Below are 26,160 nucleotides of genomic sequence, written 5' to 3' on the forward strand. Positions count from 1 at the left end.
ATAGGGAAGAATCCTATCAGATCCAGCCTGGCCCTAGGCAAAGGTGGGCCAGAGGTTATGGGTGTAGCAGCCACAAACCAAGCGTAGGCAGCCTTGGGTGAGATTTGAGCAGCCAGCCAGAAGCCCTCCATAGCATACCGGCAGATACACCCAGCTAACATGCTGGGGCATGCACCACAGCATGAGGGAGGCGCATGGAAAATGGCTCCCAAGCCAGCTCATGTGTATGCTGCCCTTAGCATGACCAAGGCACCAACCCTACTCCCATTTAAGTCAAAGGGAGTTTTGCCACTGACTTCCAGCAGCAGCAGGATCAGTTCCTAAGTGAGCAACTAGCACTTACTGAAAAGAGCAGCTGCCTGCCATATATGCTACATGAATAGCTCAGACACTAACGCTATAGTGGCTCACACCAATACTGAGGAGCACTTTGGTTTTTAACGTTCAGGGTCCCACGCAGCATTAGCCTGCCAGCATGGGAAATCCCTACAACAGAACTCCTTGTGAAGTGCAAATGCCAGAGTGTGTCTCTCCTTCCTCTCATGGGGCAGGCTGTGAGCACAGCAGTATGGTTATTTTCTTCATGGTGGTCCAAGCACAGGGCTAAAGCTAGTTCTGATCAGAAAGGAAAACTTAGTGTCTTGCTGTATTCTAAGAGGCGTAAGGTTCGCTACAAAGGAGTTGTTTAAAGTTGGGGCTATGGCCTTTTTTTGGCTTCTTCACAATGGATAAAGGCCTAAGGAACGGTGGGTTTCCTTTCTTATTTACCTTAGAAATATCACAAATGTCGAATCTGCCCTGCCCCGGTTTTGCTGGAGCACTTCGGTGGTGTCTTAGATCCAACAAATTAATTGAAGTGGGGGGGGAGTTCGAATCTTTAATAGGGACATCCTTCTCTCATGTGGTCGTTAAGGCCTAGAGCACCCCTTTCTGGCAGAAAAACCCCATGTGAGGGGACTTGGGGAGAGAAATCTTCTTGAGGATCCCCTTGCAGAGATTCTGCCCTGCATCAGCCCACTGAGAAGCTGGGGTTTGCCTCCTGTAGAAAAGACCACAAGGTCAGTCCCAAAACCTGATTAATTCCCCAGGAATCTGCAGAGGCCTAGAGCCATCTGCATGGAGGCCTAATGCCTCTCCAGTGACTTTAGCCCATCCCCCCAGTAGGTCCCCTCACCAGTAATTCCCTGGTCATGTAGCTCCACTGGCTGCCCCACTGGCCACAGCTATTCCTGGGATCCTGGAAGGATAGAAAACAAAGCCCCAGACTGAGGGCGTGTTTCCGATGGAAGGGGGAGATGATTCAAACATAGAAGATCCCCTATCTGCCAGGATCTGCGGGGATGATGTAGCCCTTAGCACTGGAGTTAAACAGATATTGAGAAAAGATTAACAAAGTGTTTTAAGCAGTCTGATTAAATAACCCTTCTCAATTGCTCAGGTTTCACACTCTGCCTTTTGCGATTGCAAAAGCTCTCTAGCTGCCATAGAATCTTGCTAGAGTAGACAAGACCTGAATTTCTAACGGAAAAACAAGCCCAGATACCCTCTTTTCTTCCCTCACTTTTTTTTTTTTTTTTTTTTTTAAGTATATAAAACCCAAAGCTTTTCAGATTTTCTAGATACATCACAAAAGAAACAAAACTAACTACATGAAGTAAAGGTACAAACCCAAGGTGGTCTCCCTTAGGGTCACTCTTTAAAGGTGACAAGGTCAGCAGGTAAAAATTAAATAAAAATAAAAATCCCACAGTACAATAATAATGCACCACATTTTTCCCTTGGCTGTCTTTGGGCATTGATTCCAGCAAGGCTATACCAGGAATAACTAAGACCCTGATTCTGCAACTTCTTCCACACAAGCACACTGCTAAACCCACAAGGCGCCCCATTTTGATTGCTGAATCAGGTCACATGGAACGACATTGATCAAATATTTCAAACCACAAGAGGCAAAGCCTTATCTTCCACAGGAAAATAATTATTTTATTAAGTATTTTAAAACAACTACTTAACATTTACTCAAGATAAAAATATTTACAATACCCCACCTTTGAGAAGGCTCCAAAATATAAACACTGTATCTCTCCCTAGAGAACAAAACAAAACCTCTTCAAAAAAACAAATCAGGAATACATTCATATTTCTCACTTCTTTATGCTCAAGTAGTTATACAAATGATAGACATCTGAAACATTTTAACTTTTTAATATATTTATATAATATATATATTTTATATATACATATATATTTATAACAGGATTTTACAAATAAAGGCAACAACTGTATACCAAAATAACCAACAATAAAAAATAAATGTTAGAACACAATCTGCAATCAAGCACAGTGCATCTTAACAACTGGTGTAAAGGTAGAATGAAATGAGAATCTATAAGACATTTACTCTGGAAACAATTTCTCAAAACGAAAAGAAAAAAAAAATCACTGCTTTTTGCAGTTGGTTTCTTTTAAAGCCTAATCGGACACAGTGTTCATCACTGAAGAAACTACTGAATCTGTGGTGCACATGCCTGCACAGTTCTAAGATTTGTTAACAGGGAAAATTTTACAATTCTAACTCTCTATTTAAAATAGCAATTTGAACCAGGGTTTTCAGAGGATCCTAAGAGATTTGGGCACCTAGATCCCACTGGAATTAGGCTTCTTTGCAAATCCGTTTTAATTTTTCAAAGGCTCTCTAGAGGGCCAATTCAATGGGTGTAACTCTATTGACTCCAACTGAATCGCACCCCGTTGCAAGAGCTCTGGATTTGGAGTGAAACAGCCAGTTGCGGGTTATTCCACCAGTAATGTGGCTCTTTAATCATTTTGCTTTCAGATACACTAGACCCAGAGACACCTGTACAGCAGCAGTAAAAGAGAGGTCTAGAGTTAGGTGCAACAAGCAAAGAGATCCATGGGGATATTTTCTCTTCTCCTCCCCCAACCAGCAGCTTGAGTTGTAGGAAGGGATGCATGTTAATTTATTAATTAGAAACACATCATGTAAAGCTTCTAAGCAGCATCTACATTTTATTCATTTCATTTTGTTTTTTAAACATTCAGCAGAAGTGTGGTGAGAAACCTGTCTTCAATCTCCCAGATCCACTGACTGTGCATTACCAACCAGTGATTGCTACTCTGAATCTTTTTAGTGGAACTAACTCCAATGCTTAAACTGCTATGCATGCATCATTTCAAATACTGGCAACTGGGTGGGGCAACAAATTGGTTCAGCTCAAGCTATTGGCGGTGGGCCATTGCTTTGAAAAGCCCTCATAAGAAGTACCATATTTTTATATTCACAGACCCTAAAACCTAAATCCACCTAATGGAATATTTTTCACAGCTTTCAAATATAATCCTCACTGACTAAGTCAGCTGTTGCTCTGTAGATGGAGAGAATAAAGCATAAAGAAAACCTTTTTTTTCCCCTGTCTTTTAAACTCCTCCCAATGACTAACCTGGATGCTTCCTTCATCCTTTCCCACGCTATCTAACAAGTCAGAGGAAAGTGGATTTTGCTTCCTACACTCAGTGAACTTCATCCCTACACCACAGTCCAGCCAATATATAAAACTGAAAGGGTTTCAAACTTTAAAAAAAATAAAAGTGTCACACTGTGCTTAGTCTTTGGTTTCCAAGTTCAAAGGAGGAATCTGCTTCAAAGCTTGAAGCAGAGCTGAGGAGTCGATAGGGGAATGGGCTGGTAGTGGAGAAGGAAGTCTCTGAGGCAATAGCAGAGAGGGAGAGATTTTATCTGGGCTCATTAACCCTGAAAGTGCTGCAGCAGAGGCTGGGAGACTTGGGTACAAGACAGGCATGGAAGCCGGGTACCAATACTTCTCCAACATAGGCAGATAGGCAGTTGCGGATGGTGGGATCAAATAGAAAGGCAGGCACAGAGGAGGCTGATGAGGGTGAGGACCCAAAAAGTTACTTGGAGAGCCAATCATATCACTGCTAAAATGGTCTTCATCTTCTGAAGTTTCCATCCTGGTCCTTTTGGCTGGTGGGTCCTCAGTCTCTTGCTTAATAGAGCTTATTCTCTCTTGCATGGTATAGTTGAGTCCCGTATCCTTTTGAAAATATTGTTGAACGGAGTTTGAGTCACTTTTCTCCAGCTCTCCTCCATACCCACTGTCTGTGTCCGTGTCACTGCCGCTTTGCTCTCCACTGGAGTGTGCAAATGTCCTCTGTATCACAGGCACACAGTTCTTGCCATAACCCTCAGCAGTTTTGGGCAAAGAGCCAGGCTTCTCCTTCAAGTCCACCATTTTGGGGGGTGCATCTCCAGATTTTCGACTGGCTCCGCCCTGGAGGACCTCAGAGGCCATTCGGTGAAGATGACTGACCAGCTGGGAAGATTTCAGATCCCTGGTGTTTTCATGCTTTCCCAGGTATTGTAGCACTTCCTTGATGCACATCTGGAAACCAGATCGAAACATTTCCTGGCTGGTGTCAGGGTTTCTTGATGACAGGTCACCTGAGGGAACATTAACAGAAAGAAATTAAAAATTAACAGAGAGCTAAATAATGCTATTAATGAAACTAAGGTGCACTGGAGAGAGGAAGAAACTTTATCTCCATATTAAGTATCTGTTACAAAACAGCTAGACAAGTGAATTCTACCGTACAATACAGTCACTTTAAACACCCATTTTTACAACCTCTTTCTAACAGTGAGTCTTTAAGCACATTTTTTATCCTAAACTCAGTATATGTGGCAACTAGAACAGACACTAGAGTTTGAGGGGAAAACAGTGAAAGACAGCAGAGCAAATCAACCCTGATATTTCCTCTGAAAGACATCAGTTCCAAAGTCATCTTGCAAATCTGGCTCCTCTGCAGCTAGTGAAAATTGGGCACAAGGGGCCCAATTTATCACTCATCAACTGCATACACCAGGGAGGATTTGGTCTAAACTTTGGGAAGTGAGATTGGGTTTGGCTGTGTAATTCTACTGCATACTAGTGGCTATTAAAGTAGTAGCAGCCTTTTTAGAAAAGCTGGTTTTATCCTGCCAAACACAAGTAAGTGTCACACAGCGAAAGGGAGGAGGAAATAGATGCAAAATATTGTGGACCCTTAGACTGGTCCCCACCTGGGCTGCAAAGAGTGGTCTAACCAGCTTATGGAGAAACCAGAAAGGGTGTTTTCATATTTTTGAGGGGGGAGGGAGGGGGACAGGGAAATCAAGGCCTGATCCAAACCTCACTGAAGTCAATGGAAAGATTCCCACAGACTTTGGATCGGGCTCTCATAGCAAAACTGTACTATAAAATAAGAATCAGGTTAAATTAAAAAATATATTAAATTAACAGCTATTTATAAATTAACTGACTAAAGGAATAAAAGGCATCTTTTTCGTAAATAGACTTGCACGGGATGTGTGCGCTAATTAAAAAGAAAAAAAGAAAAAGCTTACTCCTCCCACCTCCCAAACTAAGTGTCATAAGTAGCCAATATTTCAAAGATGTTGAAAGTAAGATCATGAGACATCCGAGGGTTCTCACATGATACAAGCATGACTTGAATACTCACCAGCTTGTAAACCATTCTGTAGAGCAATTATTTTCTGTTGCTGCTGCTCAATGAGATTAGTTAGTGCTTTCACATGCTTCAAGGTAAGTTCAAGAACCACCGCCTTCTCCAAGTGTCCTAAAGTCTGGAAACAAATAGGCAAGTTAGTACTTATCCTAGAGTCGGCCATGCTTCAACGAATCCTAAAAGGTTTTGAATACCTTGTGAAATTAAAAAAGAAAAACAGTTGCAATTTAGGGGACAGGTTAAAAATGATATCTTTATTCAATGAAATCTGATTTATCTTGAGTAAAAAGCTTACTATTTAGAGTCTGATCCACATATTATGTAAAGTACAGAAAAAAAAAATTAAAGGAAGGTTGCAGAGAAGGATACAGTTACATCCTATGGGTATTTTAGGAGCAACTGCATAGCTCTCAGACAAGGATTTTATTTATCTGTTCTGCTGCCCCTGCTGGTATCCTGACCTTAACACAGGGGAATCCAGTCAAAGGGTTTCTTTTGAACCATGACAGGAGAGGGGAGTCCTGCAGGATGTCAGCCAATATGGCTTTCCCCATAAACTTCTGCAGGGATTTTTTTCTTTTAATTTTAATCAGGCACCCAAGCCTTTATTCTTTTTAAAATAAGGCGCCTCGCACACACTACAGAAGTTGCCGTCCTTAACATTTGTCGCAAAACAAGAACACGGGGAATCCTTTCCAATATCAAAAACACGTAGCGTGGAAACAAACTCTAAAGGACCTGACTCTCAGGTAGGCTGGGATCAACTTATAAATGGCATCCAGGAAAACTTCACAAAAAGCAACATGGAACATTTTCAGTGGCTCAAAGGGGAAAACCCAAATCCCTCACATTCAAATCAGCTCACGATAATCACTTTTACATGAGGTTTTATTTAAACATTGCAGCAGCTCCATTCATAATCACCCTACCACCACAGATACAAATTGTTTAGAAATTCACAGTATCTACAAGGAAATCCAATAGTTATAGACTGATCAAAGTGGCAAACCTGCACAAATGCAGCCTTTTCCACTTTGATCTGCAGTGCTCAGAGGAAGCCTCTAGATGGCATATCTAAGTGCACAGAAATCCATTAGCCAACATACACCCCCAAAAGGAAGAGGTGTTTGGATATTAGCCAGATTTTCACTTACTGTAAGTTTGAGATGTTCTGGTAAGAGATCTTTCAGCTGGGCAATGCATTCATTAATCCTATCACGTCTCTTCTTCTCTATCAGTCTGTGGGGCAATTTATAGGTCTCCTGGAAGCCAAAGGAAAGGAGCAAATCAGCCAAGACACAAGAGGACTTCCTAGCACCATGTTAGACACACAGGTAAAAGTGATCTAGAAATAAAACTAGATCTCTAGGTTTTGGTTACCCAAAAGTATGATGTGTAGCAGCTACTAACTGAATGATTTTCTGTCATAAGAGTTATTAAACTAATGTAAAAATATATTCCGCTCCACACTTGCCGAGCTCCAAATTTAGGTACCTGAGAGACAAGAGGCACATGTGCAACAATCTCAAAGCAAAAAAAAACAAAACAAAACCCAACAACTTTGATTCAAACTGTCTGATGTTACAATAACCCCTCCAAAATCCTACAGCTAATTTGATAAAGGTTAAATCTTAGTTGAGCTTTATGCAAAAGATTAAAAAAAAAAAACAGACACAAACTCATACAACTTTTTTTTTTAAATGGACAGATGGGAAAAAAGAATGCAAAGATACAGCCATCCCTCCATTTACCTTGTTGTCTTCAGTTCTTTTCAACCCTCTCCTGGGCTTGTACACTTGGTAGATGTGAGAGAAGGCCAGCCTGCACAGATTAAACAACAATGCGATGAATCATTATCATGTCCTACAACACGCTGCGAGAGACACGCGAGAAATGCACCTTGCAGGCGCAGGTGAAGGCTCTGAAGTTCCAGCCGAACCCCGGCGGTCAGATTGCGCCCAGGGGTTTGGTGGGGGAAGGCACGGGGAGCACTGGCCCGAAGAAATGCCCCTGGCACCCCTGAGGAAGCATCTTACCCGGGCATCTCGTTGCTTTCCAGCGCAGGCAGCTTGCCCAGGCAGGCGGGGGGAGGCTGGGCGCTGGGGATCATTTCCATGGCAGCTTGGGGGGGGGGGGTCTTTGCGGGCTGGTGCTGGGGGGTCTCTGCTGAAATGGAAGTTTTGCAGAAGGCAGCGAGATCAGTCGGCTGCGGGTCCGCTCTCTGAGCTCCTCGCACCGCACAGCACCGCAGAGCAGAGCCGCGGGCGGCGTCGGGACGGGGGCGGCGGCGGCTCGCTGGCTGCTCAGGGCGCGCTGCTCATGTCCGCGCGGCCGGTGCGGGGCGCGAGCTGAGCTGGAGCGGAGCTGAGGAGTCGCCGGGCGGCGGCAGGCTGGGTTAAATGGGAGCGAGTGGGTGGCTGGCGCTACGTGTTCTACCCTGTGACTCCCGGCACGTCTGGCGGTGCCGGGGAGGGAGAGCCCTGCCTCCCCCCCGCCATCACATGAGCCTCACGTGTTGGACAACGCTCCGGCCTCCCCCCGCCCCCAGCTCGCTCCGCACGGCTGCCAGCGACTCCCTGCAGCCGCACGGCAGCGGCAGCGCAGGCGAAACGTGACGGGGCGACACCTCCGCCCGGCCGCGGGAGGAGGAGGAGGAGGAGGGGGGCGGCTCTTAGTCTCCTCAGCAGCTGGCGCGTGTGAGCGCACGGGGCCCGCCGGCGCTCCGCGGGGGGCGATGGGGGGGCGGTGTGTGTGTGTCCGTCCAGCGCGGCCCTGGCACCGGGGAGCGGGCGAAGGGGCTGGGGCGCTCCCGCCTGCCGCGGTGGGGGGTCGGTCCGGTCCGGTCCGGCGGGGCGGGCACGGGCCCCACGGAATCGTGTGTGTGGGGGGTGGGAATGTCACACACACCCCACACACACATCCCCCTGCGGCCGTGCCTCGCCTCTCCGGGGGGCCACTGCCCCCCCCCCCCCCCCGCCCCAGGCGAGTCTCTGCTGGCCTGACAGGGTTCACGCCGGAGTCACACCGGCAGAAATGCAGAGGAGTCAGACGCGTGGGGCGGCTCGACCTAAGCAGCCCACGGCGGGGGATTTCACAGCTCGCTGGGCCCGGGGGGCGGGGGAGTCTCTTCTCCCGGGGGACACTGTTCCTCCCAGAGGGCATCATAGACGCCGGGGATGAGGGGGTGTACGTGGGGGGGGGGGGGAAGGGGGGTTGGTGCCACCCCAGTCACCTCCTGCAGCACTGCTGCGATCTCCTCGAAGAGGGAGGTGGGGCTGGGCTCTGCTGGGAACCACTCACTGCCCCTATCTTGCCCTACGCCCTTGGCCTCGGCCACCTCACTTAGCTGCTCAGCTTCCCCCTTCTGTAAAATGGCGGTGATAACCCTCCCATGCCTACCTCGCCCAGGGGTGGCTGGATTAATTAGTTGGTATATACACAAGCCCATTGAAGCAGCTCAGTGCTGGGTATTTTTCAGGGCAGAGTGGGCAGTGCTCCACCTTCATGGAAACCAGCAGAGGCAGAGCATGCCAGGTGCACCTGACTGCAGTGTGTCTAGCTCCTTCTCCCTGTTCAATCACTGGCATCAAACGGGGGAAGGCATTCATAAGATGAAGTGCCAAAAATGCATCTGAGTGCTTTCAACTGAAAATCCCTGCCAGCAGCAGGGAGATGACTGGGGTAGGGACCCTGGTTGCCACTGGAGGCAAATGCCACCCCCTAAAAGAGGCTGGCTACTGCAGCTGAGCTATTATGTAATAATGGCAGCTTTCCAGTAGGAAGAGACACAGAACATGCTACATCTGTTGTCAGTGTATTTAGCTGTTTTTAAAAAAAGGGTCTCTAGTTTCTAGTAAATCCATTGGCTAATGTCTTGATCAAATGCCGCATAGAATCTGACAAACGGCACTGTCTTTGGTAACTTCCATGTGCAGTTCTGCAGTCAGGAGGGAATACCCAGCCCAAATGTCAAGGCTTGGCAATGCCACTGAGAATAAGTGGTAGAAGTGCAGGGCTTTGCATGAACTGTGGCATGAGCAGAGTAGCACTCAGGCATGATGTGGGCTGAGGGGACTGCAGCTGATCTTAGGGCAAAGGCAGAGTGGCCAGCAAGCAGATTTAGTGGCATGCCCTACTGGTGTAGTTGTTGAGGTCCGTGGCTGATTTAAGGCAACAGGTAGAGGGAGGGGATGGGGAGGGGAACAGGGAAGCAGAGTATAAGTTACAGCAAGCTGAGGGCTGAGGCTGCTGTAATTTAGACCTAGTCTATATTTTAAAAAAGTTTTACTAACAACTGATTTTTATTGATTATTTATGCCAATAAAAGCCCTTGTATGGGCCCACTGTAAGGCACTTACCAGTATAGCTGCTTTCACTTTGCTGAATCAGAATAAGCATAGTTAAAACAGCAACACTTTTATATATAGACAAGGCCTTAAGGTGGGAGCCAGAAACAGAATAACTGAGAACTAGGACCAGCTATGAAATAATGGCACTCAAACCTATCACGTAGATGACCAGGGAGGTTTAATTCTTTGATCTTTGTAAGCATTTGAGATTCTGGGCTGCCAGTGGTTCTACAAATGCTGAGGATGATTATAGTGAGGGTGTAACTGCCAAAGCAAAAGTTTGCTTTGGGGGTATGTGGTCATTTTCTCTGTTGCATATTGAACAAGGAGAGGCCAGATCACCAGATAGAAGGTATATTTACCTAGATAAGGTAATAACAGAACTTTAGCAACCAGAGTTTGTCAAAGATTTCCCTGTCTCCTCAGACTCCTGTGACAGTCACTGTGCCTAGGAGCCGGAGGTCAGCAAGTACTTTGCTAGAGCCTGAAGATGGCATTTATGTTAGAAAAGGTGGCATGCTCATTTCCGGATACATCATCATTTGAATGCATGTGTGGTTGCAGAAGTGCAGGGTTTACAGTTGTAGACTTGGTACACAAGGAGGTGACTCAGTTAACGAAACTCTGTCAGGTCAACTTAGGCCCAAAATGTAGGTTTTGTAAGAAAAAAATTCCCCTGTGGTGTCTACAGCCTAAACAATAAGAGTACAGCTAGTGACCACAAATGAAGCTAACTATTCTCCCAGTAAGTATTGTCTCATCTCATCTGTGTTTTACAGCCCAACCCTGCAGTTTCTACAAGGCATAGCATTCGCTATCATGATCAATCCACTGATTTCAAGCATCTGCAGGGTTGGACCCTTAAGCCATGATCCTGCAAATTTAAGCACATTTAAGTATATGAGTAGTCCTATTGACTTCAAAGGGACTATTCATATGCCTCAAAAGTTAAGCATGTGTATAAGCATTTGCAGGATCAGGACCTTAGACTGCAAATTCTTCAGAGCAGTTCTTTCTTAATGTCATCTACCAGTGGCACTTAATAATAAATTCAATAACTATTACAAAAGTGAAACTGACTAATTTTTTGTTAATGGCTAAAACTGAGATTTGTAAAGCCAAATAGCACACACAGTGAAAAGTAAATTAAGCATTTAAAATCCTTTGTTTTAAAGATCTAAGTTGTTATTGGTACCACAGGTAAGGACATTTAAAAATCATACAGATAGAGCTATATAATTTTTAGCCTGCTAGTGTACTTTCATTGATTCTCCTCTCCAAATTTTAACAATAGAAATAATTAGGGTGTGTGATACGGGATTGCTAGTGGCAAATTCTAGCTTTTTGTTTCAGAGCCAGACACTTTTCACCTGCTTTAAGTTTAAAGTCAAAATATATGTGGACAAATTCATGCCTACTGGTTTTTGACTCTTGCATGTTCTTTGAGACAGTTAGCACATTCCTGCAATAGGTGGTGAGCTAGAAATCAGGGTCAGAGCTAATCCCCCATTATTTAGCCCTTTTACTATTGGTATATTTGTCAAACAATGCTCCATGTCAGGTTTCACTGATGACCTTAAGGGTGGTTGCCAAGGATTTTGTATTCTCCCTAAAAAGAGAGTCCAAATGAAGTTATTACATTCTTGGGCATCAAGTTAGATTGAGGGAGAATTAAATTACACTTTCCTGAGGTGCCTGGCACAGCTTTCACAGGCTGAGATTGATGCAGTCATTAATTTGTCACCTTGATTTTGTTTGCAGAGCCATCTCTCCACAGCAGATTCTTTTACAATGCCCAATTGAAGCCATAATGAAATGTTAAAAAAGAGGCATTATTTTATAGTGCCATTAAGGGAGAATCTGGCATTTCCAATAGTAGTTGTAGAGCATTTGATGTCATAGGATAACAACAGCTTGCGCCCAACAGGGATTTGTAATTATTTACAGATATGTTAGCAGGAAAGGGTTTGGCATTTTGTTTTCCCACATATGCAGAGGGCTGGCTAAAAGCATTGAGTTAATGGAGTTATAACTCCAGAAATTTCCCCCCATAATTATGGCAATGGTAATTTCAGGTGGAAAGTTCCTCAAATCATTGGCATTGATGTCTGATTTAAGAATAAATGGGGAGTCCAGAGAGTTAACAGATGGGTAGTGAATTCAGGCTTGTGATAAGGTTACTGAGGGAGGTTTTGTTTTAAAATGTCTCTTACTTAATATACTCATGAAGGCCAAGCATGTGCCTATGGTCTGTAATCAAATAACTGACTCTCCCTCTCTCATTTCCAGCAGTCTAGTTTCAGGTTACTGGCACTGGAGGTTAAAGAACAGCCATGTCAAATACCAAAAGACCTTTGGAAGCTAAGGGTCTCCAGAGTAGGAGGAGGGATATGGAAGTGGCTAGCTCTCAGCACATGATGGACCTAGTCTAAGTGCCTGTATAATTAACATACATTAGAATTAAACAGATCCCATATAAACCTTTACTGCTGCAGAAAGTAATGTAACAGGTAGTTCAATGTGTGTTACACAAGAGTGGCAGAAGCTAGGCTTGTTCCTTGGCTGGTCTTTAGTCAGTAGGTGGGGCAGTTCTTTTCCCAAGGCAGGCAGGTCCCAGGTCTCAGCTCTAGTCTTTGCAGTGAGAAGAATGTTAAGAGGGCTAAGGGAGGCAACAGGGAGTTGTCAGCTAGACAGCACAGCATCATTCATCAAGTACTGACAGCTTTACTGGAAACCAAAGAAAGTGTGCAATAGTTAAGCTCCTTGATAAACGTAGCAGTCATTATGCCATTTTTAGGATTGTTCAAGATCAGTGACTCAGTTGGTGTCTCAAAACGAGACCTAGGAATGTTATTTCTCAATATCGTCATGGATGAGTCTATGAGAATCCACGTTCATCAGTCTAAAAGATGGATGTAAAAGACTGCAATACATGGTTTAACTACACAGAGCATTGGATACAGTTCTTCATCCACCTGGCATTACCTTGTTCTGCTTGGTACATCTTCAGGTACTTAACAAAATTTGGATTTAACCGAGCCAAATATGTCATCTTTAGATTTTTACGTGGTCACCACCTCAATAGCACAGCTGGGTGTGACAGAATATATCATCAAAAGATTAATCCAAAACGTTTAGGAGTCATTTATGTATAAGGATTGCTAAGGCACTGATCACTGTCGTAATCTAATTTGTGGTTTGGATACAATGAAATTGTTCTAGATGTTACTGCTGAGATATTTGGGTTCTTTGACAAAATAGTGGAAAAATAATCCAATGGTATATATTTGTGACTGCTCTGGTGTCGTAGGTCAGGACCCTTCCCCCAGAAGGCTGCTGGCGATGTGTTGGCTGGATGTGCAGCTGAAACCATTTAGTAAGACATACATGAACTGGAATCAAGTGAAAGATGTTCTTCTCTTTGTCTGAAGATGTTTGTCAGCACTGAATGTGCTGATGGGAGGTGACATAGGAGGAAACCATTCGGAATTGGCAACATTTGTGGACACTACAATTCATAAGAGACTTTTGCCCACTTTGAGGCTCTGTTTAATAAAATACTATACCCTGCCTGGTGCCAAAAAAAGGCAAATCCATATAGCAAAGGAAGGATGGGGAGCCACAGAGCTTGTGCTGTTTAACCATTTTTTTGCTGAGCATCTGTACTGTCTTGTGAGAAGTAAATCCAGTGCACACACACACAGAGCTCTAACAACTGGCATCACACTAACTTCTCATGCATTCACCACTGTCTTACTGTGCTGGAATTACCAGAATCAGAGAGCCATAGTCTCAAGCACCAGGAGTCAAGGGGATTTAAAGTTCTACTCCATACTCCCCTCTACGACCCTCTCTGTGATGTCATATTTCAAAGAAAGCAATGGAACGACAAGACTTACCTGGGTCATTCTTCAGTAGTCAAGCAGGGAAGGATGTAGGTGGGAGGAGCAGTAATCTTATGCAGGTGTGGCTATGAATGTTGTCTTGCTCTAGAGAAGGAGTTGCTCTCGCCATTGGGAGACAGAGTGGTTCAGTGAATAGGCCATATATTGGGAGTCAGGAGATCTGGATCACATTCTGGCTGCACCACTAACTCCCTGTTTGATGTTAGGCAAAGTCACTTAAACGTCTCTGTTTCTCTATCTGTAACACAGAAATGATGATACTTGGCAAAGTGCTTTGAGATCTATAGATAAACATAGGACCTCATTTCTTCTTACTACAGTATTTTTAGTATTTATACTTTAGCGTCAGGATGGAGGCCCCATAAGGCCTGGACATCCTCTCAGAGTGTTTATTATTTCCACTTGATTACGGGTAAGCACAACCGCAGACCCAGTTTGTGTAACAATTAATTAGGTTATATCATTGAGGGAAGCCTTTAATATATGCTAATTGTGTAAAACACACACACACACACACACACCCCCACCCCAATAGGGAAGAAGTAGAGCTGTACAATGTGTTTGCCTTCCAGTTAATGCCCTCTTGACCTCAGATACTGCCTCCAGAGCAAAGTGTGGGATAACTACTCATCAGTTAAGAGGAACTTGCCTGTGCTGTGAATATTAATACCAAGGACACATTAAGTGCTGTTTGTAATGGTTTGTAACGAAGGTAAACAGAGAAGCAGATTTGTGAATGAACCTGATTGGACCAAAATATGGGATTCTGCAAGAACGGGTATTTGAGATGTTACTGGAGGATGGAACAGAATTCTAGAATGACCTTAACTCTAATAGGTAATAATAGAGGAGAGCAAGCCCATATTATTTATATGGACTTGTTTAACATTCCATGCTGTTTGTAGGTGTATAGGGGGTGTCTGTGTTCTCTCTATACGTGGATTTTTGGGCTGTCTGTCCCTTAGGCAGCACCAATGTTAAGGAGTTAGAGTTTATAAACGAAGGCTGCAATTGTTATGATGTGCTGGGAACTATTTCTGAAAGTGCACATGGGTGACTGATTTATATGTGCAGTCTGTGCACTGGAAGAGGAAACAAGGATTTGCTGGTATTTAGCATATGTTGATCCTTAGAATAACTATTGCAGGAAGAAAAGGGCAGGGGATAAAGGTGTAGCAGTGTGTTGTGTTCTCTATCTGTGCTTAGTAATGCATGGCCTCCTTACTGCAAATATACAGGTCAGACAACTATGCACACAATCATGTTTCCTGGTCACCCCAACAAGAAGAACACCTGGATCTGAACACTATGGCATCACTGTAGTTTGGATCCATATGTAGACAATATCCCAGGTTATTTTCTCTATGACAAACCAAACCTCTGGATCAGAAGCCCCTTGACTTTTCAGCCTGGCCCCATTTGTACCCTGAACCAGATGTGTCTCATGATGCGGAGAGGTTATGACTGTCTCTGTAAATTCATTTGGAATACACATTAAAGGAACTGAAATGGAGCATGCAGTATTCATGGTGGGTTTGTGTATCATCAAGATTATGTGCAGTTTTGCTGACCACATTCCTTAGATCTGAAACAATATCATCATTTGTAGCATTAAGATGCAGCTGTAGCTACAAGCCTGCAGTCATGTTTCCTAATAAGATAATCTAACTAGCAACTACAGGAGGAGAGATCAATAATTAAGTAGAAACTGCAACCAGTTGAAATGGAATAAAGAAAAACATAAACCCAATACACAGTGTCCTTAAGAAAAAGATTCATGGTTTGCCCCCTCACATTTTATGTAATGGAGTTTTAAAGTAGTTTGGCCATCCCTATATTAGCAGCTAAATTATTTTCATCTCTGAGTGGAAGCCAAGGTGGGACAGTCCCTGCTTCATGGATCTGAGTGCATCTGCAGTTGGTACTGATGTGCCAGGTACAGAGCAAAAATCCCCACATGAATTCTCACCTAATGCAAAAATGGAGAACAGATGTTTTGTTTTACAAGCATTGAGCAAAGATGGTATCAGGTGCCTCAGGTCCCCAGATAGGAAAATTATCATTTGATTTAAGATTGTGACAGTGAACAACCAACTACTAAGAAATGGCAAAGGACCAAGTACTAATTGAGGCCATATGGCGTCCAGGGTTTCAATTAGCCTCTGTCAGGGTTTTGGAACAAATACTGTACTATTCCTATTGATCTCCAGGTGTTATATCTGTGTCCCTTAGTTATACAGTCTTTGACTAGTGATGACTTTTTGTGTGTGTGTGTGTGTGTGTGTGTGTGTGTGTGTGTGTGTCTCTCTCTCTCTTTTTAAACTCTGCTTTTAGATTTTGTTTTCTAGCTTTTCATGCTTTGGAAGTTAATTGTGAGCTGATGAGAACACAATATAAGACATTATAAAATCGGGATCACATAGCATCTAGGTCTGATGTTCCTTCTTTTTCTTTTACTCTTATGGAGAAAATAAGCATGTTTACATTTATATAATAATTTTGCACTGTGCATAGATGGCCCAATTCTCTATTGTGCTTAAGCCCCTGTATATTCTGGTAGCATAAAGGATCCTTAAACCAGAAAGCAGAAATCACTCCCAGGGACTACCCTGGAGTGAGATTCTCTGGTCAGCTAGAGCTCTCAGAAGACTTACACTAAGCTCCTCCCTGATCTCCAATGCAGCGTGTGTGTGTCAGGGGGAAAGGTGTGTGCCTTTAAGTGATCATAGGTGGACCAAATAGGAGTTTGAGCAGCCACTGATCTTTCTTAAATCAATGGGACCGGTGAGTGCTCAGTACATCTGCAAATCAGGGCACTGCATTAGAAGGAAGATTTTCAAAGGCACAAAATGGAAGCAAAGCACCCAGCTTCCATTGACTTGCTGCAAACTGGACACTTAGCTGCGCTTCCTATCTTTGAAAAATCTCTCTGGAGACAAAATATGTCTTTAGGAACCCTTTGCTTTGAACACTGCCTTAAATATTTGAGACTAAATTTCTAACCTATGCAAATGCATTCCAACCCAATTTCTGCAATGCTGAATACTGGCTCCTCTTACAGGACCAAGCTTCACTGATAGTATTGCATGTCGCCAACTTACAATTATGTAACAGTAGCATGATTTAAAAGATACAGGCCTTTTAATAAGATACAGGAGGGTGGAAATTAACATTAGTCTGACTCTGCTACCAAACTTTAGAGTTGGCAGACAGCTGTTTTCCTGCCTTAGGAAGCTAATTCAAGCAGAACTCAAATAATTTGCTACTATGATCATTCAAATCTAATCATGGTATTTTTGACCCTCCCCTTTTATTAAAACAAGAAAAAAAAATTTAAAGGTATGTCTCAGTTCACTATGTTGTGTTTTCCAAGCTATGTATTTATACTTACTTACTTCTTTGCAGAATTCAAAGTGAGTAGGGAAAAATAGAAGAATTAATACTGTGGGGCAGGTTCGAAGAAAGGAGCAGAGCATGGCATGTTGCAGTACGTGCTGGAACGATCGCTGTGACAGATCGCCCTTCTCCTCTGCATCCTTCTAAGTCATCTTCATCAAAGATGAACTATCAAAATACTCCTGAAGAGAAACTATTTTGACCTAAGAATGAACAGGCTTTTACTAAATGGCAGATTTGCTAAACACCAATACTGGGAGATGCTATCCTTTAGAGCCCCTAAAAAATTGTCACCCCAATGCTTCTTTTCAGATTGGTGAAGATGAAGTTGTACATTGTCAGAAGGCCAGATCTTCAGATGGGCTAAATCAGGGCCAATTTATACCAGTTCAGGTTCCGGCCCAATATCTTCAGTATAGCTTTTGGAACAGAAGTATAAACATTTCTAGTGACATGTGACTTCATAGTTTGTCGTCTCCTTCTTAAGATTATTACAGCTGAGAAAAAGGTTTTCTATTTAAATGAATTACACTTTTTTTTTTTTTTTTTTTAAAACACGAACACATGCTCACATACTATTCAAACACATGCATCCTTAATACACTGGATTTGGTACAAGCTAAAAGGGAACATCTTTGTTAGAGCCCTATGTTGCACTTCTGGCAGTGCAACATCGAACAAGGGATAAGGTAGGAGAAGTGGGCAGTGTAGAACACATACCTGGTCAGACGCTCCCCACTCTTTTAGGCCCCCGTTTGGACCTTAAATTCTTGCAATGCAAAAGCTGGGTAAATAAGAAACTGGGCCAGATCCTCAACTGGTGTAAATTGGCATAACTGCACTAAGGGCTGTGGAAATAGGCTCATGGATATCAGTTGAGGATCTGGCTCCAGTGCTGGATTAAAGAACATCGGAGTGCTGTGCATTATAGAAATTAGGTCCTCCCTACACCTTCACTTAAATTTGGCCCAGTCCCCTCCCCATCATGACAGCACAGTGCTCTAGCTTCGCTCTAAATGCTTCCAGGGACCACACAACAAAGTGCCCCAATCCCATACATACTCCATGCAATGCAGAGTCCCCCGAATGTCCGTTCCATTCCACATGTACCCCAACAACCCTTCACTAGCCCCCACTTATCCTGACAGTCCCCACACACCAGCTATCCATCCCGCTCACTGTAACACCCAGCCCCACCAGCCACAGCCCCAACATTCCTGCCCCCAACCCCACTCTCCCCCAGTTGCCTCCAGCCTTCCACCCCACAGTCACCCCATAGTCCACCAACTCACTCCTAGCCCCTCATCCACTGCTCTCAGGACCTTCTTCGCCACTAACCAGTGCCGCCCTCCCCCCCCCCGGCTCAGAGTTCCGCTTCCTTCCTAAGCTAGCATGGCTCCTTCTGACCCTGGCCGCCAGCAGCTCTGTTCACTCCTATTACCAAGCCCACACTCATCCAGCATAGCCCAAATTTCAGCAAGTGGCATTGCCACCTTACAGCATCACTCAGTCAACCACTACCCCAGGCCAAACCTGAGTGGCACTGGAATCCCATGCACCAGGTGTCAATGCCACTCACTGAAATTTAGCCTGGCCACCCCTCCATCATGGCTGGGAACTGGGGGAGAAGGCACATGGGGTCGCAGTGCCACTCAGGTTTGACCTGTCGCAATGTCACCCTCCCAGATTCAGTGGTCAGAGGCCCCTCTGAGATGGTGACCCTGAACACAATCTCATTCATGACCCCTCTGCAGTAGGCAATGGAAGATGCGGGATAGCTGGCTCAGAGGGTGTATTCAGTGAAACCCATAGACCATGCCCCCTGGCACCAAACCCTGATCAGGAGTGCCGGAGTCAGAGATTCTGCTGGGTGTAAAACCTCTCATTCTGGAGTTGCGGGGTAAGGGAGAGAAAGGTTGCTCCCCGTCACAGACAGGACTTTTTGATTGCACACCTAAGCACAGCTGAGGGCCAAACTTTGGTTCCAAATCTTTACATTATTTATTTTTTTCCTTGTTCAAGAGAGAGTTAGAAACTTCCTTTGCTTTGCATTCAGAAGAAGTGCAGGGAGTTGGCCCCTGCTGGAAAGAAAGTGCAAAAAGTGAAGCTCCTGTGAGATCTGCATTTCGTTTCATATTTATGTTAGCATGGAGACTCTCATTATACTACTTGCTGCTGTTTCCAGAAAGCATATGTTCTAGCTGCAATTTCCTATGAAACATCTCTACAGATGAGCAGAGCATCAGGATGTAACTGCTGTGTCTGGAAACCCTCGGGGAGCACATTTCTGGGAGGGAGCTGGCTTGTCATTCTGCATGGACGTGATTGGAGACTCATTACTGAATTAGAAGTATAACACAGCTAAACTTCTGGTTTCCAAAGTCATTCTACATGACTCATCTCCTCCCCCCCCCAATAGACTGTAGCCCCTTTGTCAGATAAACTTTCTAAAGAACAGCATTGAAGAGGAAGCCAGGAGGAAAGGAGCAGAAGAGTGGAGTAATTAGAAAATGGAACAGGTTCTCATTAGGGTGCAGAGCATGTACTACTTACTTAAGAAGGCATTATGGATGACAGGCATTTCATTCTGGTGATTGTAAACTTGCTCATCTGTGCATGTGCTAAAGGCCTAGAATATTTTACAGTTAAAAGTAATCCTAAAACCATTTTTTCCTCCCTTTTTCTCAAGGCAGCTCTAGAATAGACACCTGATCAACAAAGCCATTGTATCCATTTTCCCTTTCTGATGGAACTGCTTACTATAGCTATCTTGAGGCATTTGTTGGTGGTGGACTACAGTGCTAAGTCACTAGTTCAACTATGACACCATTCAGCATGAATAAAAGTCGATGAACTATAAGAATGGTGTGGATCCAGTATCAACAGTAGTTTTTTTTAATACCACACCAATTATTGTGGCACCCAAACGCCTATTGACAAGAATTGCAAAAGCCACCCAAAAAGTGCTACTATAGGTTGTACTGCTTTAGTACCCTGGTTGGTTGTCTTACCCATTGAATGAGCAAAGAGACTCAGTTATCCTCCTACCCTTATGGACATTTGCTCCAGGACAGGGTTTTGGGGTAGCATGGGAGAAGCTGTTATTGCTGGTGTCTGTCTCACACCTATTCCATAAATAGACAGAGCACCTCTGTCTCCTGCATTAATAAGCATTAACTCACTTTTGTAAAGGAATGTTAAAGGTTATGTGTATAAATATTACCCATTTCAAGTTACTTTGAGACAGATTTGGAGTTGGCTGGCTGTAGCCAAAGTTGTGACTAGCATTTTAGGAAAAGCACCTTATTGTATGAAAACAGTTTAATGTAACGTGGGAAATGCATGGCTAGGGTGTGTACAGATGCAGTGGGGCAGAGTTATGGGTTTTTTTCTAACTTTTCTAGCTAAATTTCTGTTTTCCCTGAAGAGAGAACCAAAAAAAGTCATCTCATTTCTTCACATAAAATAAGACAGAAGAAAACTTCCTCCTTTGCCTCTTTCAGGTTGTGGTATTTCTAGAGAGCGGCTGAATCACATCCTTTGATACATGGTCACAGACATGGGGTCCCTCAGATTTCACTTGTGGAAGTAGGTTCCTATTTACTTACATTTCATAGATGTTTAAGGCCAGAAGAGACCACGATGATCATCTAGTATGACCTCCTGCACAACGCAGATCAGAACTCCTGATTGAACTGGAGCATATTTCCTTTTCCCCAGTACTCCCTACTGTAACACAAAATTAAATTCTTTCTAAATCTTCCTTTACCAAATGTGGGTGTTTGCACACATGCACACTTGCATCTAAAAACACTCCATTTCCCCCCATTAGACTTAGGCCTGGGTGGGATGTGTATATCCAGCATTCAGACAGTACATGTTTAGAAACAAATTATTCCTTCACAGCCAGACCTAAATTATGTTAGCAGGAATTTACATGTTATACTGCAGTGAAACATGTCACAATGAACCGTTTATCTGCGGTCACTTTCTAAGTAAAATGGGTACAAGATACAGCACTTAATTAGATTGACTCTGATCAATGTATATAAATATTTGAGCTGGTTCCAAATGATCTGTGAGCTATTTGGTGCCATGTATATTTACTGAGAAACTACACCAATGTGGTACAAAAGGCACCACCCTGAAATCAGATCTACAATGGCAGACCCTTGTGCCCATGCCAATCCAATCACAAGACTGAAGTCTGAACCATTATTTTCCATTTATAGCAAAAATATGCCACCACTTTTTTTTAAAAGCAATAAAAGCTTATTTTACATAGGCCCAAATTTTAAAAAATGACTAATGATTTTAGGGGGTCCTCCTTTTTGGGGTATCCATCTTGAGACAACTGAGAGGGGGTCAAAATGCGGGTGCTCAGCACTTTCTGGAAATCAGGCCCCTATAAAGTGCCTCAGTTTAGGTGCCAAAAACTTTTGGACTACCTATTTTGAAAATTCAGCCCATCATCCAGAAGAATCTCAAAGGGTATTTCACACCACTTTGTTTCATGCACTGCTGAAATGCAACCACTCAAGCCCATATCATGGTCGTCCCTCTTCAAATCAGATGTCTCTCTAAGTCCTCACATCCAGGTTATATCCAAATCTTTCCCATTCTTTCTCCAGAACATTTCTAAGATATAACCTTTCCTATTCATCCACACAACTAAAACTCTCATCCTGAGTCTCATCATCTCACGTCTGGATTACTGCAACAGCCTTTTCTCTGGCCTTGACAAATGCAATCTTGTGCTGCTCCTATCCATTCAGAATGATGGACCCCCTAAAAGGAGGACCCCCTAAAATCATTAGTCATTTTTTAAAATTTGGGCCTATGTAAAGATCATTTTCCTAGCCCGTCGCTTTTACCAAGTCATCCCCGCTCTTTGCCTCTTCCAGCTCGCTCCCCCTTTTATATCACATCCAACATACGCTACCTGTCTTCACTTTCAAAAGCCTTCACGGCCTAGCCCCACCCTATTTATCATCTCTCATTCAGTATCAAAAGGTCAATTCCCACCTCCTGTAGGTCCATGGTGCTAGTTTCCATTGATTACTAGTTAATGTTCAAACAAGAGCATTTGTGCTTTCTCCCATGCTGAACCCTCACGTCTGGGAGGAGCTCTCAGTAAACAGCCACAAAGCTACCTCATTATTCTCCTTAAAAAACTCTCCTTTGCCCGGACGCCTACAAAAAATGGGACAAGGAGTAGGCCACTGGTGCACTGATATCGCTGCTTATCATGCTGACCAATACAGTCTGATTGTTTTCTTGTGTTCCTCCATCTGGCTGTATCCATCTTTTTGTCTCTTGTCCTAGACTTGGATTGTTCGCTCTTGGGGCAGGCACCATCTTTTTGTTGTGTTTATACAGCACCTAGCACAATGGGGTCCTGGTTCATGACTAGGGTTCCTAGCCACGATGGTAATACAAATAAATAATAAATTATTAAAATTTCAGTTAGCTACAGAAATATTTTAGGTTTATGCCTTTCACTTTTTAAGGAATGGGACTTAAAATCTTCATTAGGGAAGACAAAAATTCACTGACTTTATTAGTTATTCAAGAGGGACAATTTTTGCGATCGCTGCCAGGAGTCTGGTTTGATTGAGTTGTTGAGAGTTTTCCTAACCCAATTTTGGGGATACTAACCACAGCTGAGCTTGATATTCTGTGGTGCGATGGCCTTGCGACAAGGTGGTTCTTTCCATGGCTGAATAAAAATAAAAGCAACTCCTGGAGTCCAGTTTCCAGGATGAACTTTAGCAGCACTAACCAACCGAAGAACAGGCTGTTCTACAGATTATCGTCATTGATATTTGTTAAGGAAATATACCACAGACTATCCCAGGTACACCTCTCCTCAGTACAGATTACTCCATTAATCATTTTGGCTGGCACCCAGCAGTCCATATCAAACACCAAAATTAGAGTGGTTTGAGGATAGTTTTTTATTATAAGGATGTCACGTTGTGACTAGATATACTGTTGAAATTCAGCTGCCGGAACTATGGAGGTGGGAGACCTTTATTTAGCCTGATCTTCCATCATGAAACCTCCCCCAGATTTCCAGCACAACCACTGTCACAGCATATGTCAGGCTGCCGACTAATGGGGCCAATCAATCCCAGTGACCTCTTCATTCCTATTTAGTTGCTGTTGTCACATCTGCTCTTACATTGTGATTCTTTATTCTGAAATAGAGAGGTTGAAAAAAGCCTCAGCAGACTTGTGCAAAATTCAAAATTTGTGTTTTCTAGATTTTTTTATTTCTTTTTTGGTGTGAAAAATGCATGCTGTTCTGTTTGGCACAATTTCACATATCCAAGATTTTACTCTATGTGAAATCTCTATTATCTAATCACTCTCCATGGCTATTTCCTCCTTCAGAACAATCAGAACACTACATCGGTGCATGTTTTCAATGCAAAACCATATTCATCCCAGAATGGATCCATATTTCACTCAAAACATTATACCTTAGAGGAATTAAAAAAAAAAAATAGGCTCATTATTTAGTTTGTAATGAAAGTGAAAAAAAACAGCAGCAACATGATTTTGAAGTAAAATTTGCATTTCCATCTGAATAGTTTGTTTACCTCTGTCTCAGAAAGATCTTGACTTTTCATTTTATTCATCATGTAGCAACATCTACAAGTATGACATTCCAGAGCATCAGAGGTTACCACACCCATTAAGAAAAATCACACCCAACTCTCTGTGCAAAAATAGGATTTTATATGAGAACTTCTGACATTTCACTCATGCTATTCAAAAGTTCTCAAACTTGGAGGGAAACTCCCTGGCAGAAGCTTGTGTTTCTGTTTTGTGTTTTAATGAGAAAAGCGTCAGAGGAAGTTTCATGAAAGCAGCTGCACATCCTGCTTTATTATACATGGAAGTGCTGGACTAGTCCCTAACTTATACTGTTAAGACATTAAATCTGCCCCCTTCTTTGTATATAACCTCAGCAAACGTTAAACCCAAGACGATGGTGATGACCTCTTGCAGGTGTTTATTGCTGACCAGCCAATAATTGTCCAATTAAAATGAATAACGTTACATCGATTGCCTGAATGATAATGCTGATGCTGCCTTTTGTCCCATTAACAGGGCAATGGGCAGGATGAAAGCTCTCCTCCCTGAGTCTCTGCCATTCCCTGGTTTGTGGATGGTGGGAGAAGCGCCTACCCTCCAGCAACACTTGTTTTGACAAGAGAGAAGGAGGCACATACCCCACTAACCAAGACCTTCCTGCCCTATCTGCCTGACAGACAGCAAGAGGACCCTCCATCTTAGATCTCATTTCTGTCACCAAACTCACAGATGGTGGGACAGCACCTTGCTTGCCCAACTTGGCCCCGTCCACCATGGTCAGCATGTGCGCATGCACGCGCAATACTCCCCAATCCTAGAAGAAGCAGCCCTTCTCAGTCTGAGGCTCCAACTGCACCCCCAAAGCAAGAAGCAATGAAGGGAGGCAGGATGGGTCCCATCTAAGCTCCAGCCCTGAAGCAGAACAAAGTTCACTCTCTTGGGGTGAGTTTAGTAGCAGTTCTATCATATGATCTCAGCTGAGGACAGGGGAAAATCCTGAAGCAGCCCAGGAGGCTTGAAAGGTGTCTTAGTGACTTTGTCTTCTTTGCACTGGTGCACACAGATTTTCCCCAAACTCCTCATCTTGTATCTAGCGACCTCTTGTTCACGTGGAGCATGGATGAGGCATGGTCCATACCCAGCTTCCCTAGCTGTCCAGGGCTCCCCCTCTGATCACAGAGATTTCAGCCTGTCAGAACTGACCCTGATAATAAGACTCAGTCAGCTGTACGCAATTGGCATCACGATAACATTGAGAACTAGCCAGCAAGTTTCACCTGCTGCATGGGGTTTTCTGATCGCTTCGTCACATTGCAGCACCTGGTAGCTAATACATATATCCACACCAACATATTTATGATCTCATTTCTGAGTTGTCATTCTGGATTAAGGCATTCACTAGTGGCTATTCAAAAAACTCATTTGTTTTAGTGCTACATTTGTACCACAATTATTAAAACCCACTCATGAAAAAAGCCGTTATGTTACCAACATTCTCCAAAATCAGATCCATGAAGAGCAGAATTATTTTAACATTTGCTAATTTTCTTACTTCTAAAATATTTTGATTCTTACAGTCAGCCATGTGTTTAGAAAGAAGTAAACTGGCATGGCTGGTTAGTGCTATAAGCTATTGTGTCCTATTCCTGAGAAGCTTTTCTTCGGATACTGAGTGGTGCTGAGCACCCCTAACTCCCATTGGCTGCAGGTCTTTGAAGTGTGAAAATGGGAGGAAAGAAAAATGAGGAGAAAAAAAATCAGTATTGTGAGACAGGTCTGGACAGCAGAAACTCTCTCAACATACAATTGTTTGATGTTAATTGTAGGTGTCTTTTAAGGGGAGAAAACCTTACTGCCTCAGAGGCGGAGGTGAGGTTGTGGGAAGCAGTAGTGATCAGCAGTTTTAGTGTCTTGCTCCCAGGATCCCTATTTTTATCCTGAACGCCAGTCACTCTGCATGCAAGAGTCTCACAGAGGAAGGTTAGCAGGTGACGTTTAATGAGAGGAAGTGACTCAGTGGCTTGGGTGGAGGGAGAGAGTTCCTGGTCATCAGGGCAGGATGAGTGAAAGAGCAAACTTTTCACCCCAACTGCAAGGAGTGGGAAAGAGAGGAAGTGCATATTAGGGAAGTGGAGTCAACTGGCAGAGGACGATGTGATTATAAGGTCAGAGAAGTGGGGCGGCATAATCTGTATGCTTCGGAGATGAGACGTAAAGATGAGATCTCGTTCCCATATCCCTCGTGGGAAGAGGAGGGGTATTAGCACTTATGTCTTGGCCAGATTCCAGTTTGGGTAATTATACTATGCCCATCTAAATGACTCCCCATGTTTCAATTGGATATGGGATTCTTCTTCATT

At 43.6% G+C, this 26,160-nt stretch overlaps 1 protein-coding gene and 1 long non-coding RNA gene across 2 annotated transcripts in view; both read right to left on the bottom strand.

Annotated features, from left to right (window-relative positions):
* Window positions 1-1,951: 1,951 nt before the first annotated feature.
* BHLHE40 (basic helix-loop-helix family member e40) lies at window positions 1,952-8,034 on the bottom strand. The gene is made up of 5 exons (XM_067544402.1): window positions 7,584-8,034; window positions 7,299-7,368; window positions 6,702-6,809; window positions 5,542-5,665; window positions 1,952-4,483 (listed from the first exon to the last, which is right to left on the bottom strand). Exons 1-5 carry the CDS (start codon window positions 7,661-7,663, stop codon window positions 3,624-3,626), a joined length of 1,242 nt encoding a protein of 413 aa, XP_067400503.1. The 5' UTR covers window positions 7,664-8,034; the 3' UTR covers window positions 1,952-3,623.
* Window positions 8,035-12,401: 4,367 nt separating this feature from the next.
* Window positions 12,402-26,160, bottom strand: part of LOC137150528 (uncharacterized) — a 31,654-nt gene continuing 17,895 nt past the window's right edge. The window contains exons 2-3 of the long non-coding RNA XR_010919002.1: window positions 13,796-14,039; window positions 12,402-12,623 (exon numbers count right to left, since the gene is read on the bottom strand). This is a non-coding gene — a long non-coding RNA (uncharacterized lncRNA). The remainder of the gene's footprint in view (window positions 12,624-13,795; window positions 14,040-26,160) is intronic.

The sequence above is a fragment of the Emydura macquarii genome, unplaced genomic scaffold (assembly GCF_026122565.2).
Source record: "Emydura macquarii macquarii isolate MOO-44397 ecotype Brisbane River unplaced genomic scaffold, CSIRO-AGI_Emac_v2 contig_968, whole genome shotgun sequence".
NCBI lineage: Eukaryota > Metazoa > Chordata > Testudines > Chelidae > Emydura > Emydura macquarii.

What these genes read in the sequence shown, in the direction of transcription:
- BHLHE40 (XM_067544402.1), bottom strand. Translation starts at nt 7,663, where the DNA reads ATGGAAATGATCCCCAGCGCCCAGCCTCCCCCCGCCTGCCTGGGCAAG. An exon ending in AAAGAACTGAAGACAACAAG is followed by an intron (nt 6,810 to 7,298) that starts GTAAATGGAGGG and finishes TTTGGCTTCCAG; the next exon opens with GAGACCTATAAATTGCCCCA. An exon ending in CAGAACATCTCAAACTTACA is followed by an intron (nt 5,666 to 6,701) that starts GTAAGTGAAAAT and finishes ATTTGTTTCCAG; the next exon opens with ACTTTAGGACACTTGGAGAA.